This window comes from Crinia signifera, chromosome 1, assembly GCF_055691185.1.
Source record: "Crinia signifera chromosome 1, ASM5569118v1, whole genome shotgun sequence".
NCBI classification, from domain to species: Eukaryota; Metazoa; Chordata; class Amphibia; order Anura; family Myobatrachidae; genus Crinia; species Crinia signifera.
In genome coordinates this window covers 111,442,453-111,458,454 of record NC_139217.1, presented here as the reverse complement: position 1 = coordinate 111,458,454, position 16,002 = coordinate 111,442,453, and the positions used below count along the sequence as shown (strand labels likewise).

The 16,002-nt window shown below is 44.2% G+C and overlaps 2 protein-coding genes across 3 annotated transcripts in view; one reads left to right on the top strand and one right to left on the bottom strand.

The window, feature by feature from the left end:
• The window catches only part of LRBA (LPS responsive beige-like anchor protein), a 544,849-nt gene that overhangs the window by 323,659 nt on the left and 205,188 nt on the right, over positions 1-16,002 (top strand). For both annotated transcript variants that reach the window (XM_083171504.1, XM_083171512.1), the window contains exons 38-39: positions 7,043-7,189; positions 10,458-10,594. In XM_083171504.1, the coding sequence (XP_083027630.1) occupies positions 7,043-7,189; positions 10,458-10,594 (284 nt within the window). The remainder of the gene's footprint in view (positions 1-7,042; positions 7,190-10,457; positions 10,595-16,002) is intronic.
• On the bottom strand, positions 12,290-15,552 carry MAB21L2 (mab-21 like 2). The gene has a single exon (XM_083171492.1). It carries the CDS (start codon positions 14,637-14,639, stop codon positions 13,560-13,562), a length of 1,080 nt encoding a protein of 359 aa, XP_083027618.1. The 5' UTR covers positions 14,640-15,552; the 3' UTR covers positions 12,290-13,559.

The window sequence follows — 16,002 nt, the reverse complement described above, 5'->3', positions numbered from 1 at the left end:
GTTACTGCAGAATGTCATCACATGTGTAGTTAGCAGACAGCACATACATGGCCGCATTGTGGAAGTGCACAATGTGAGGAGTGTTAAGTAACAGACAATTCAACTGATTTTGCAGATGCCTTGAATCACTGACTGAGACTAGAAAAGTCATCAGCCTGATGGTCAGCAACATGGAGTCGCGACCCCATGCTGAGAAGGCTGGGACCCACTGTGGGGTCAGACTCCACAGTTTGAGAACCGCTGCCCTACGTAAACGATAAGCAGAGTAGTTTATACACCGGTGTATTCTGTTATTGCATACACATTCATTTTCTGTGGCTACACTATTTGTTACGGTATACTGTCCAACATCAACCGCCTCCTGGGTGACTGTATGGGGCAAGAAGCCACATCCACAGCTGGTCACACTCCTCTTAGAATGGTGAACAGTGTGGTGCTGTACTGCAGAAATATAGGGAAACCTGTGCCAGCGCATTGCTCCTGGGTCTACAGTAAGGGGAAGAGGCAGGTAGATGCAACAAGTACCTGGGACTGCTGCTTTGTTATATCTGTAGCATCAGGTTAATGTGACCAACTGTAGCAAATGTCCCTCAGCAATCAAAGAACCTTACTGTTATTGTCTAGGAATATCAGTGTGTTTTAAATAAGCATTCAATAGTGTTCCTTCAATAGCTTTAGGTAGGTTAGAAGATATCATTAGTTGAATGTACATTTGTGTGCCAGAAAATGCTTGGTTGTACATAGACTGTAGCTTTCAGATGTAAAATGTTTTGGAACGTCACCTTTAGCCGTTTTGTCAAAAAGTAAAACATTCTTTCAGATTTCAGCACCTGTGATTTTCTCTGTGACCTTACTGTTTGGAAGCAAAGATTTAAACGGGGATCTTGCTTAAATACCAAAACAAATCTCCGAGTGAGAGAGGGCAAGAAAGTGTGTTATTGTTAATACTTGTGCATCAAGGGTGACTTGTAATGATGTAGTGTGACTGCCTCTCTAGTGCTCATATATCATGTTCTGTGAACTTGACATTCGCCTTTAGGTTGAAGGCTGCCTGCTTCAACACTTTGGTTTGTTGATTCATTTTACTGTTTGAGCAGGATAAAGTAACATAATCAGGTTTGTTTAGCAGAGTTTTGTACTTCATCCATGCACAGCTCTGTACAGCGAGATCATGAGGCTGACATGCAAGTCCCCCCAATAGACACAGTTTACTGTATTTTGAAATAGGTACTAAAGTATTTAGAGTATTTATGTATAAAATGTGTGCTACATAAAATACCATTCACAACTCAGCAGTAGATCTTCCAAACAGCGTTTACATTTGGGCTTTGTATTCCTTAGCTTGAAACTGGTGAATGGAATTTTAAGTCTTCAGAATTCCCAGCTCTGGTGCAGTTTATTGTGTGACAGTGAGCAGACTCCTACAGCAGCCTGGAAATTATGCATGTATTTTGTTGCAGCTGAGTAATCACGGTCCATCAGACATTCTATCTACATGAAACTACTATGTATTTGTACAATATTCGTTAAACCTTGTACACATGGTGAGATATTGGCTAATGGACGATTTTCACTGGATGCACTGGAGATTTTGACTAAGCGATTTTGCCTAACTAATTATAGTCTATGAGCTAGTCAAAATTGCCTTGCCTGCACAGTCTGCCTATGCTAGGAGATACTGACTTTAGAGTCGGTGTCTGAGCAGGAAAAACACTGGGAGATATTGGCTAACCTAGGAGATTTTGACTAGTCAAAATCTGCTGCCAAAATCTCACCATGTGTACACCCCTTAAAGGTCCATATACCCTGAGCGATTTTTCCCAGCCATGTATGGACAGTGATGATGTGAAAATCGCTCAGTGCAAACTGAGAGATCTTCCCCCTTGCCAGCGATTTTTACAGGGGGGTGGATGACTTCTCATAGCAGGATGCTATGGGTAGCTGTCCGCCCCGTTGTTCATCTGCTGGTAATACCAGCATGCACACTGGGCGGCTTTTGAGCAGAATCTGCACATCACCTCTTCCAGCAGCAGGTTTATGTGTAGATGTTTATTAAATACCATGGGTTGGCTGGTAATGCCGGATGACATTACAAAACCAGTCTTAATGTATTCCAGTAGTTAATTGAAATAGAAATTCTCTGTAATGAGCATGACTTTGGGGAAATAGAAGCAGTCATGTAAAGGGTAGGCAGATGCAGACTGTGGAATGCACATTTTCCCAGAGTCCTCCTTGGGGTGCATTTAGGTTGATTGGCAACTTTGAGGTTGTGCGATTGACAAATTCTAAAGGCCCCCATACACTGGGCCAATTTGTCCTAAGGACATATCGGACCAGTTTGCCCTTGAGAGCCCCCCGGCAGCTCCCCGAGAGGCTCACACATGATGTGTCATTTTTACATGCAATAAATCGCATAAGCTGGGTCTGGCCAGCTGGTGGCGGGGTCTATCCGAGCAGCGGTGGCAGCTGGGAGCTTGTAGCCACATTTTGCCAGGCGGCGGGAAAGAGATGCGGCTGCTGAATATTTTTAAATGACTGGCCAGAAGTTGATTGGCTGAGAGAATTCTCTCAGCCAATCAGATGGGAGGCTGCTGATTGGCTGAGAGAATTCTCTCCGCCAATCAACGTCCGGCAAGTCATTTCAAAATATTCAGCAGCCGCATCTCCCGCCGCCACCACCAGCTGGCTGGACCCCGCTGCCCGTCCTCTGCCGCACGGGGAGGGAGGATGGGTGGTTGGACTTGCAGCAGGTCCGACCACCGGCTCAGGTCTGATGCGCACGGGACCGCGCATCGTACCTGAGGGGACATCAAACTGAGCCGATTTGGGCCTGATTCAGCTCAATCGGCTCAGTGTATGGGCACCTTAAGCATAGACTGTACAGATCAAATATTTGCTTGGTATTCTTCATTCATATTTGGAATGTAATATTTGTTCAATCACTGGTTTTAAGAGGGGGGACTGCTTTACACTGGATTGCACAGTGACCTTTGTAACCTAAAATGTAAATTTAAATGGTTATTAAAAAGGTTCCTGACATGGTTTGGTGAAAAAGAGACCTGCTTATGTAGTATAAATGGAATGTTTTGTGCTGTGATTAAACTAATATTCGTATATAACTAGATTACTATCCTAGGCAAATATTGCACCATTGCTTTCTCCTCGGGTTGGGATCATTTGGTCAACAGCATGATGGTTTACATGGGTCTAGGTCGATAGGTCCTCAGTTCGAAAGGTCCTTAGTTCGACAATGTCTAGGTCGACAGTCAAATGGTCGACATGGGGTTTTTCACTGTTTTTTTACCTAAATGTCAACACAGTCGACATGGACACAGTTTAAAGTGCACCGCATCCCCTCCGATCGATCGCCATGCGTCGGGCACATTATTTTATTCTCCCTTAAAGCCCGACTTGTGTTGACAGGTGGTATTTCATGCCCTACCATCCAGTCGGCTCAAAAAAACAGTGAAAAACCCCATGTCGACCTTTTCACTGTCGACCTTTTCACTGTCGACCTTTTCACTGTCGACCTTTTCACTGTCGACCTTTTCACTGTCGACCTTTTCACTGTCGACCTTTTCACTGTCGACCTTTTCACTGTCGACCTTTTCACTGTCGACCTTTTCACTGTCGACCTTTTCACTGTCGACCTTTTCACTGTCGACCTTCTCACTGTCGACCTTCTCACTGTCGACCTTTTCACTGTCGAACTAATAACCTTTCAACATAGAACCATGTCGACCTTTCCCCATGTTGACCTAATGGTGTCAACCTAATGACTGTCGACCATCATGCTGTAGACCAAATGACCGCATCCCTTCTCCTCAGCATGCACTTTACCTGACCAGCACCCTCTTTGTTCTGCCATGCTGAATCAGAGTCCCCAAAAACTAGCATAACCTGAAGGTGCCAGAAACTTGTGTTGCTATAGGGCAGGGGTGGGGAACCTTTTTTGTGCCAAGGGCCGTTTGTATGTGGAAAAAACCCTTCGGGGACATATGTAAAAATTTATTTTACAAATTGTCCTGCTGCAGCCGTCCCACGCTCCGGCGGCTGCCGCTGAATAGGACTGACAGTCTCCGGCTGCTGTTGATTAAGAGGAATCTCGTGAGAACTACCGACCTCTCGCGAGAATTCCCCTGTACTTTACTCCCGGCAAAGCCGCTGGGCAGGTGGGAGGGCCACTCAGACCGGGCCTGAGGTTCCCCACCCCTGCTATAGGGGATTACTTCTGGTGATGAATAATTCTAGATCTATGAAGTAATGGTGGCAGATGCTCCTTTCAGTCCCCAGATAAGACCTTCAAACTGTAATGCAAGTTAAATTGCTGGGTGTATATAGTATTATTTGCTTTTAGGTAGGTGTGTTGGCATTGGCTATTATAGGGATGCTTCAGATGCTGTGCTTATACTTTCCAGGCATTTGCGTCTATCCTGGACCTTGGTATACAAGTTTGTAACAGCCAGCACCCTTGACAAATGTACTTTGTTGTCGTATCCAGAGGGGGATCTTTCAGAACAATGAACCCCCAGCTTTGTTGGGCTGTATGCAACTGCATATTCATAGATGTGGCGGAGATGCAGATAGAGAGTCCTAGCCAGCAGAACAGATTATGCTTGAAATGTAGAACACCCACCAATCATAGCGTAGGCGCAGATGAGGGTTCACTAAGAATTTCTCTGTAAGCATTACTTTATTACAAATACTAAGATTTAATTTTGTATATGTGTGGTAATTAAATGGAAAGAGATTGGCTTCTGATTTTACATTTGCACTCTGTGTGTGTGTGTGTCTCTCCAGAGTTTCCTGCATCATTTCTGCAGACCATACAGTAAGAACACACCCAGAACGCCACTGGACTGACCACCACCCTGGTGCAATAGCACAAAATGTTACACCTGATTTGTGGTGTGCTGTGATCAATGAGATTCAGTGTTGTGAATGATGAGAACAAAGATAATCCTATAATAAGGAAAATGTTTCTTTTTGTGCGTGTGTTGCGTTCGATATACAGCATATAAAGAATACAAAGACAACTTTATTAAACTTGTATTATAACTTGGGGACTTTCAGCAATATGGCATCGCCCGGTGACCAAATATGAGGTTCTGATTAACGGCACTCCAATATTTATGGAAAGACAAAGCAATACAGTTCTATTAGCAGTCAAATAGCTGCAAATGAGTATTTCTCTGCTTGCAATAAAAGACATTTTCTGGAGACAATATTTAATTGGGGATACTCGGCTTATTACATTATTCTGTTGGAGTTTAGGGATGAAATCTCATGGCAATCATTGTGATCTAATGTTAGTAAATGTGAGAATGCCAGCAAACCATTGTCTGTTAAACAGTGCATCCTGGCCAATGTGACGGAGCTGTAGAAAGTGAAAGTGAAGCCTGCTAACAATGTTACTGGCTGGGGATTGGCAGCATTGGTCAGATTCCGCTGTGTGAGAAAGCGACGCTTCCAGTGTCGTGGAGGAAATGTTGACATCTCCGTGAAATGATGATTAAACCTATAAAGTCTAGACTTGGTTTATAAAACTGCAGCTATTTTATGGCCAGTTCTAAACACAATCATTATCCTTTCATTTGTGTTCAGGGTAGCCACGCTCTAATTACTGAAGGAAAGAAAAAGAAAGTCCTGTGGCAGAGTGCTATTAGGCCACTGAGATTTGTGAAAGGCCCCCCAGCCCATGTGGTGTGTATTAGAGCAATGTTGGTAATTTCACTGCTGCTAACTTAAAATCCTCAAGGGGGAGTTAATTACAGGAAAACCATTCCAAATATCAATAAGCTGCATATTTTCCATGACAAGGCCTTTCTCGGCTCAGGTTGAACAATTGCAAAATGTTGCACATATGCTGCTTTCCCAAACTGGAATGGTGTTTCATTTCTGGCTGTAGTGGGGACTCTCTACCTAGACCGGCAGCCTTGTAGCTTTTTATTTTTGTATAGACAAGTATTCTCATTTGGGTGGGGGGGGGGGGGGGGGGGACACTTTTATCCTTCTGATCTGAAAGTTTGCAATTTAGACTACAGGGCTGTAGCAAGACTTCTCCTTCGTCTTGTACTGTCTTGTGTGGAACAGCAGAATTTTTTTTTTTTTTTGTCTCAGTTTACAGGATTTTTTTATGTTATTTTAGAGCTAAAAAAAAAAAAACTTTTAGTGCAGAATGAACATTCATTAGAGTCATTATTTTGTTTAATTGCATGGTTGTCCTCCCAAATAGTCTCACTTGCCATTTTGTCTGGTATTGATACATAGGCAATTATTGGCAAGTTATGATAGTAAGTGCATCACGTTATTTGAAGCCTGGATAGAATTGCTGTTAAATCCCAAAACAATAGGGGCCAGATGCATGGTTTGTTCATAGGTAGTTTGTGAGACACAATCTGGTGTATTTACCATTTCTCATATCAGCCGTTTCTCCATACACTATATCTGTTGCATAGCCAAGTACACGTTATACAGGGCTGTCTAGACTGGTACGGCGATAGTTTGTAACTGTAGTAGATATGTAGCTGACATGTCATAATGCATGACCAGTAATATCAGATCTGTATCCTTGGCAAATATATTTCCTAATGAAAAATTTTCATGCACTAAATTGTTTGTAAATCGCAGCTAACAAGTGACATCCAGTCTCTGTGTATACTGCAATGCTAACAGAATAATTTACTAAGAATTCTTAAAATTGGGTATTCTCTTAACAAGACCTGTATCTGACTTTTTTTATAATGATATAGTTTATTCATATGAGATTGAACAATGAATGCAAATGAAAACACAACACAATTTTGTACATTTATACAGTGCCTATGACGCAGAATACACACCCTGTTACCAGCTGACAGTAACTGCATCAGTAAGGGAATGAATGTCCTATCATGATGATGATTCATTATGCACTGTGCATTTTTTAATTGTTTTGTTGCTCTTTGAAATTTGTTTGCCATCTATTAGCACAAATACATTTTTAAATAATGAACGTACCATGCTAAAGTGCCCTTTCATGATGATCTCCCTTTACTTGTAGATTCAGAAGAAGATGCAATTGTGAAAGGAAAGCAGTCCATCAAGAGTAACATTTTGGGAGGGCAGAACCCTGAAAGTGATAACCTTTTGGAAGGAGATGACGACACCTTGTCATCACTGGAGGAGAAGGACCTGGAAAATCTGACAGGTAAACTGGAAACCCTATCTGCCAAAATTCAGTCCCTTCTTCCCTTGCAGTGCAGTGCTCCTGCTCAACGCTGCTTTCACTGCAAACGGCGCTCGTACTCCTCTTCCCAGACCGTGATGATTTTGTATTGGTTACTTAACCCTTACTGAGCAGTTTCCCATGTTTAATACCTCTGCCCATCTTTTCTGAATTTTTGCTGACCCTGCAGACTGCGCCATCTATTGTCATGGCTGGGCAGTATTCCTATATATATTTACAATTTATTCACCCCCCCACCTGAATTTGGATGCAAATTTGTATGTTAGAAAGGGCTAGGTGCAGAATTGTTAAGTTTGGGCCTATTAAGTTATGCTTGAAGTAGCACAAACTATATAACACAGTCCTGCCTACAGACTGATGTTCTACCCGCCCTGTCCAGTCAGTGTGCCAAGTTTCTGCCCACCTAAATTATACAGTAGAATGGTTCATTTACAACAAAACCAGACATGATGATAAAAAATGTTAAATACAATTTTTTATTTCACGATGGCTGATCATAAAAAAAGTAATAATTACATGTTTTTTTTTATTTGATTGTTTTTTACATTTTTAATAGCTAAAGTTGACTACAAGATAAAAATGATGCAGGCTATAAATCCCCAATAGTCCTGCACGGCATGTTTTTTGTTTCGGTTAATATTCTGATTTTAAGCTGTTGTAATGTACCATACAGTAATCACACTGGTCCTGTACGGATATAATAAAAAATAACTAAATTATTTTTTTTTAGCATTACAATTTTTCAGAACCAGATTAGCTTTTTTTGTAGAATTTTTCATTGTACTTTGTTTTTAAATAACAGGTACCAAGCAGTACATATTAATGCTTCATTGCACTAATTGGCCTCCACCTGGCTAATAGGGGACCTATTTTATTTTCTGGTTGTGCAGATGGGGCCTGCCTCACACCTACTGTATGTCCCCAAAGCCCCCCTACACCATGTCAATCACCCAAAGCCATTGATTTGAAAACCTCGGATAAAATAGCATGCCGTGCTGGGACTTCCTATTCATTGACACTGAATAAGCACTGCAGCTAAGGGAAGGGTCCCATATGTCCAGGCTATATGCAGAAGGTCCACAGTCCCACTAGCAGAAAGGCTATGTCCTTTTATATTGCTGAGGCATTTACAGGTACCTTTCTGCTCCTTTTAATTAGAATATTAAGGGGGGTGGGGGATGGTTGAGAAAGCTAAAGGGGTGTACACACGGGCTGCAGCTGGGTTATTTTGACTAAGCTATTTTGCTTAGTCACTGGTCATCCCCGGAAGCAGTCCGTTTGTTCAGCCGAATAGACACTGCAGCATTTAGCCAAAATATTCCTGCTTGCAGTATCTATTTGGCTGGGTGATATGAACGCTGCAGGGCCACACATCACAATCGCCCGCTGTGTACACATGGGGCGATTCAGGCAAGCCTTCTAAGCGATTTTGACAATGTAAGCAAAATCGCTTGGAACAATCGCCCGTGTGTACGCGGCTTAAGTCAGCAATGGTATGGCTAGTCATACCACGATTTTATCTCCCATTTTATCTTGCATTCATTGTTTTACATGTAAAGATACACAATGCATATCCCCTGGGACCTATCCCATAGGATAATATAACAGTGCTTATATCTGGATCTGTATTCTCTTCCTGTTACAGTGTATGTACAGTATGTATGTGTGTGTGTATATGTGTGTGTGTGTGTGTGTGTGTGTATGTATATATATATATATATATATATATATATATATATATAGATATATATATATATATATATATATATATATATATATATATATATATATATATAGATAGATAGATAGATATGCAGATTGTGTTATGAATATCTTCAATTTTAATAGTGGGTATCTTATTAGACTCTCAAATAAATATGAATTTTAATTATATTTGTACAAAAGGACACACTAGCCTAGACAAATTCCCTCAAGGTTATGGCTATAAAATAGCAGGGGGTTTCATCAATTGCAGAAGTATTACAGGGAAGGAAATATCTCCAACAAGATTACATTTTCTTTCCTGAATGTACACACATCCTCTTCTGCTGGATACAATAGTGCTTTAATTGAGGTGACAGAGATTTAATTACATAATCCTGGCAATGGCAATAGGATTAAGAGGTAATCCTCCATAATAAAGTGGTGTGCCTTGGAAATGGAGTGTCTGGGCCAGGCTGCCCTTGCCTCGTGCAGCTGCCCTTTCCCTCCTGTAATTGAATGTCTGGGAGTGATTGGGAAAATGTTATTTCGTCTGTGGATTACATGCTAATGCACAGGGTGCAAGGAACACAGGGCTGCTTATTTCATTCATTTGTGAGGGTGAGCGCTGGGAAATCAAGGCAGGTCTGTAGCTATCTGCTGCCCATCTGCAAACACAATGTATCTGTACACTGGGAATAGAGGGCAGAGCATCTCTCCCATTGTCCACATAGCACACATGAAGATTGATGGCAGATTAAAGACACTCACCCGTCTAACAATCGATGGAAATGACAATTCATCTGAAATTTTTTGGCAGTAATTCACCAAAATCATTACCTGGCCCCCTGTTCCTCATCCCCTCAGCACTATATTAATACAGAGTTTCCATGTCACTCAAGCACTGCACGGCTACCTGAATATAGATATGCTTTCTGTGCATAAGTGATCTCTCCGCTGCAGCCCTGACTGCTGGATCAATAAGCATGATGGGCCTGGGACTCTGGGAGTGCATACGTGCAGTGTATACTGTAATACATAAGTATATGTGGGTGCATACATGTAAATGTATCATATTCCTACCGTGCACGATGACCAAGAATTCCTGCCCCGATCATACAAGGCCCTATAGGAAAGAGGCCGAGGAAATGTGATTGCATTAATGTGAATGCGCTGAGCTGGAAAGAGCCCCCGGCTGCAGAGATCTGACGCATCGGGGACTCTGGGAAACACACACATGTCCTAGAACAGACATGAGTCACTGGCTGCTTTACACAACATTGCACCTAAAACTTGGTTTGGCTACAATGCTGGGCCCGTACACATGTGCTCCCTAGTAGTGGCATCAGCAATGGTCGCCCTGCTCACAGTAATGTGCGTGCAGAAATCAATGACGGGTGACCCGGGTGAATGTCCTGCTGTATGGGAGATGCAGACCCTGGGTGCTAGTAGACATGATGTGATTCTGCATTGTTATATTAATGGGGGGGTTCTGCTCCAGGGGTCTCACACAATAATGTCTTGGCAGGTCCGGTGAGCCTCAGCACTTCTGCTCAATTAGTAGCTCCCTCCATTGTGCTGAAGGGGACCCTGTCCGTCACATCGTTTGAGCTGTACTTTGAGGTGGATGAAGATGATCCCAACCTTAAGAAAATTGATCCAAAGGTAAGAGGAAGAGTAACAGGCTTCCGGTCATTAATCACATACTACGTGTACCATGTACCCCTGCTAGGGCCACTGATATGTGCCACTACATATGTGTATGTATGTGGAATATATATATATCTATATATATATATATATAGATATATCTATAGATATATCTATATATATATCTATATATCTATATATATTTATTATAACTGGATTATTTTGGCTATAGTAATTTCATTATCTCTTCGTTGCCAGAATAGTGTATCCAAAGCACCCACTTTCTAATCAATATTTCTATGTAACAGTCCTATGCTAGAACAAGAACCCTCCTAATGAGCAGTGATTCCATATACTACCCGCATTACACAGCTGCTGCTATTGATCATGAGGTCCTGTGCCCGGCTTACTCAGTACTGTACACATCACCCAGGGCCTATACTGCCTGCAGTGTACCGTAATGTCCCCTCTCCCCCAAACTCACTGGCTGCATCTCGTTCTGCATAAATATTTAATTACAAGGCAAAAGTGTATTATCGCCCTTCCTAATTATATCAGCCTATAGTTCTGGCCGATCCATTAGTGGGGGGGAGGAGGGTAATTTATAGTAAATACCTTTCCCTAGATATGGCCTCCTGCCTTTGCTAACCTTGTGTATACTCAGTGTAACTTTATAGGGCTCTTCCCAATAGGATCTCCCTGGCCGAGGCAATGTGTATATGCTCTCATCGTGTTACTTTGTTCCTAATCAGTATTTTCTATTGTTAAACACAAAATAACAAACTCAACGTTTATACTTCAGAGATACGTGTTATGCATGATTAACCCACGCGTGTTCTGTCCAATACGTTATATAATAGAAGAACACACGGCTGTGTGTCGCGTCCTGTCATGTATATGTTACAGATTGTGTTAATCAGTGAAGAAGAAAACATTATGACACGCTTTATAGCCGGCCTGCGGTGTAGATAGGATCGGAGAGATAAGAATCCCTGTTTATATTCACACTTGCTGCTTGTTTTTACAGCGCACCAGTAGCCAGTGACTAGCAGCCTGTATAGCATTAAAGTGAAATATTGCCGGCCAATTACTTTTATTTATTTTTAAATACAATAAATATTGTTACGGTTTTATTTATTTGAATTGTCTTGCTATAATTTCGCTAGAAAACAAATGACTATTGTAAAGTTATGTTTGTGGAATTTATACTTTGTATCACTTACGTTTAATTTTACTTTTCAAACTTAAAAAAAATAAATACATTTCAAATCAGCAATGAATGTGCTGTAAAACGTTTTTGTAACATTATGTTTCCTTATATCACAATGTAATCCATTTTATATTATTATTTATATTAGCTGTAGGGTGTTTAATTGTATTTAAGCCGTGATCAGCCGGCTAGCACGGATCCCAATTTCAAGGGGTATTTTATTTTATTAACAACATCGGTGCATTATTAATATGTCGTGCAGTATATGTGTAAATAATATGTACTATACAATTAATGATCGTTTTACAGTCAAGAGAATTAGAGGATCAGTGTATAGTTGGTATATTTACTGAGTAGATTAAAAGGTTTTAATTAAAAGTGCTAGAAAGTGAAACATTGTAATTGCGCGCACATCCAAGAGAAACCATACACAGGACATCATCCACATCCACAGACCAATCACTTCTCCACCGGCCACAGCCAACAAGACAACTCATCTGAACTTAGAACATTTATTTTTTATTCTTCTTCAGTTTTCAATGTGTCAGCTGCAGACCGCAGCCTGACGTTGGCACTAAAATACATTTAACATCGGTAAACTTTTTAAAAGAGAAATTTGTACATATATAGTTTAAATAATTTTTTGTTCACTTTGTGACAAACATTCAGGCAAAATAAAAAAAAGAAAAGAGAATTGCTACATTTTATATGAAAATGTACCTTCAATTTTCTTAAGTCCGATTGCTTCTCGTGTGACTTGATTCACATTGTTTGGAAGGAGAAGGGTCCCCCACCCACCTCCCCTCTCCTCCTGTGCAACGAAATGTCATTTTATGTCTCAGCTCTATAGAGAAAAACACAAAATCCCTTTGAAGGGTGCTAAAGCCTGGTCCACTCTTACTTCTCATTACACATCAGTAATGGTACTGCCAAACGCAGACAAAGGAATGGCTCTGTGCTCCCAATTAGCCCCAGAGCACCTAGTGAAGCAGATTTCTTGTAGACATAGCTGCAGTGAGCTGGGATGGCTTCACAGTCTCTGTCCATGGTGTGTCCCCCAAGAATTAATAATGTAAAGGAGTTTGGAAAAAGTTGTGATCAATGCGGTTTGCTTGGAATTGATGAAACCAGCCTTGTACTCGTCATGTCTGCCGTTGCATTCAATGTTAAACTTTTTTTTAAATAAGATGAAATAATAACATTTTGTACCTAGTACATTTCAGTTACATTTTAGTGACAGGAGAGCGAGGAGCCCCCGGCTAAGCCATAGTAGTGACTCTCTTGTCACCAATGGGTTAAACAGTGATCTTTAGCCGTCAGTCACTTGGTATAAGTTATTGCTAGAATCATTCAAGTGATAATTCGGATCCCCCTGCCTGTTTAGTTATCTGCAAGTGCATTTAGTATTTGAGTGTGCTATGTGTTTGTACTATATATGAAGTAAACATAAAGATATATATATATAGAGCGAGAATTGACCATAACTTTTTATACCCTCCTGATGTGCTGCAGCCCCCGGTTACTTTCGGATACAGCAGAGCAGGCTGAGTGTGCATGGGGAGACTGGGAATGTGTGTGCACCGCTCATCTTTCCCATGCAAATGTCCCGTGGCTTGCAGTGGAAGTCAGTCTCCCTGATGCAATGTCCTGTGGCCTGCAGTGGAATGTGGTCTTCCGTGGCTCTGGCTGGCAGTGGGGTATATGGCCTCCCACATGCCAGGGCTGTGCCAGGTTGTCTCTGTCCTTTGCAGCAGCAGCAGCCCAGGGCGCTCATAGCTTATCCAGGCTCTTGGGGTTGGTGAGGATCTCCCGGGCCAGCCTCCACGTCTGCTTGGCCGCACTCTCCAGGGCAGAGTGGGGCTTACCCTGGAAGAGGTCCAGGTTGGGCAGGAAGTAGTGCGGGCACCGGCGGCACTGCAGGCAGGAGATGAGCTGCAGCAGGATGCCGTTCAGCCGGTCCCCCAGGCAGGCCTCGTCCCAGTCCGTCTCCCGGGGGTGCTTCTCGCACTCGTACAGCAGCAGGGTCTTCATGTGGTAGTTGTTGAGCGGCTGGCCCGGGAGCTCCAGGTGCCGGTCCCGCAGCGTCTTCAGCACGGACAGACACTTGTTCCTGCAGCCGCCCAGCAGCAGCCGGTTCTCGGCCTCCGCGAACTGCAGCACCCAGGCGTCGCTCTCCGCGGAGCTCTGCTTGCCGGTCAGGGAGTAGCACTCCTTGGAGAGCAGGTTGAAGCCCTCCGCCTTCACCTCGGCCACCCGGTTGGGCCCGGGCCAGGGGATGTGGGGCAGGGGCCACTGAGCCGCGCTGCGGGGCCAGATGCCCGTGCACTTGAAGGCCGGGGTGATCTGCACCACGTAGCGCTCCCGGATCCGCAGCCGGACCTCGCTGGTGTCCGCGATCATCTTCACCACGTCCCGGTAGCTGCACTTGTCCACGGCCTGGGCCACCAGCGTCTGGAAGCGGGAGCGGATCTTGCGGGCGGAGAGGTAGCCGGAGGCCGTGATGAACTCCACCCAGAGGGACATGCTGCGCTTGCGGCCGTCGCTCAGCTTCAGCACCGCGCAGCCCGGCAGGGAGCCGTCATCCACGAAGTTGAAGACCCCCATCTGGTTGAGGTAGAGCACCACCTCGAACTCTGTGGGCGAGACCACCTCCAGGCCCTCGTAGCGGGCATCGATCTCGGTGAGGGAGCTGATGAAGCGCGGCTCCTGCACCTCCACCTCCTTCAGCACGTCGGACACCACCTTGCACACCTCCCGGATGGTCTTGGCGATGGCCGCCTTCCTGGCCTGGCAGCGCTCCGTGTAGTACTTGTTCAGCTGGTACACCAGCTTGGCCTGGGCGGCGATCATGTTGGGGCACAGGTCCGGGCTGTACACCGGGGGGTCGCAGTACGCTGAGGGATCCAATGCTTTTCCCCGTGGAAGTCAGTGTGACAGACAGATGCCCTGTGCCGGTGCCACACTAGGAGGCGGGGTGGGCAGATGCTGGGGGCTGCTGCTGCTGCTGACCTCTGAGGTTGCTGATGCTGTCAGGCCGGGGAGCAATGCTAGTGTAGAGTAAATCGGCGAGGAGAGGCGATGTCACAGCGGCCGGAGGGAGCCCAGATGCAGCACCAGGCTGAGCACTTGCCTCCTATGCATGGCCCCTTCCTCACTACTTTTACTCTTCTTTTCCTCCTTCTTCTTCTTCTTCCCCTCTTGGAGGCGTATCCCGGTCTCCTGTGTGCACAGCCAATCCTTACACACTTACTCCCGGTGGCGGCAACCCATGGCAGTGTGTGGTGAGGCCGGGGTGGCAGAGGTGGCACGGGGTGCAGTGTGCCCTCCTGTCTCTCACTGGCCGCCTGTCAGGGCTAGTACAGGACTTGCATAGAGTTTTATCAATGGTCCCAGGGCCCTGGTGTGGGGGCGTGGCTTCCTCCTTACAATAGAACGCTTAGCTGTCAGAGCCTCAGCCAATCAGAGGGCTCGCCGGGCAGAGAAGGAGAGAGTGAGAACGTGCAGCCCTGTACCAGCAGCGGCATTCCTCGCCCAGCGACTCCCCGTCCGCTCTCCGCCTCACCTGCACGCTGCAGCCCTTGCTACCTCGCCTCCCCAGCTCCCGATCACAGGCGCCGCTTACTACGGAGACTTGCGGATGTCACTAATATAGCTTCAAGTGGTACTGGGTGCTGAGGTCTGGTGGCTGCAGCGGTGTGCGTGAGTGAGCGGTGACTGCTCTGTGTGTGCATGTGATCACTGATTGGTGTGTGTGTGTGTGTGTGTGTACAGTGTGAGCAGTGAAAGTGACATGAGAGCAGCCCTGGCTTGGAGTGAGTGCTGTGACGGAGGAGCATGGCGAGCATTGTGTCCGGGGGCCTCCTGCTCCGAGCAAGGGGTTATCACGTCACATCCCTTCTCCCCTATTATTAAACATCTGTTTTCGTTTCACATCAGTCTGATCAGCAAACACAAAAATAAAAAACATGTTTTGTAAAAATAAAAAATAAACCACTAATGCCGGACAGCAGTCTTCATTTGTGTCCTGTTTTATAATCCCCAACCATGTAGCTGGATTTCTTTTTAGGTTGCACTTGAAATCATTTTCGTTTGCTGTTAATACATTTATAGATATATTTGTAGGGGGGGATGTTGATATAGAAGTACACTGTATGGGTGTGTGTATATATATATATATATATATATATATATATTTCTAATGAGGAATATGTTA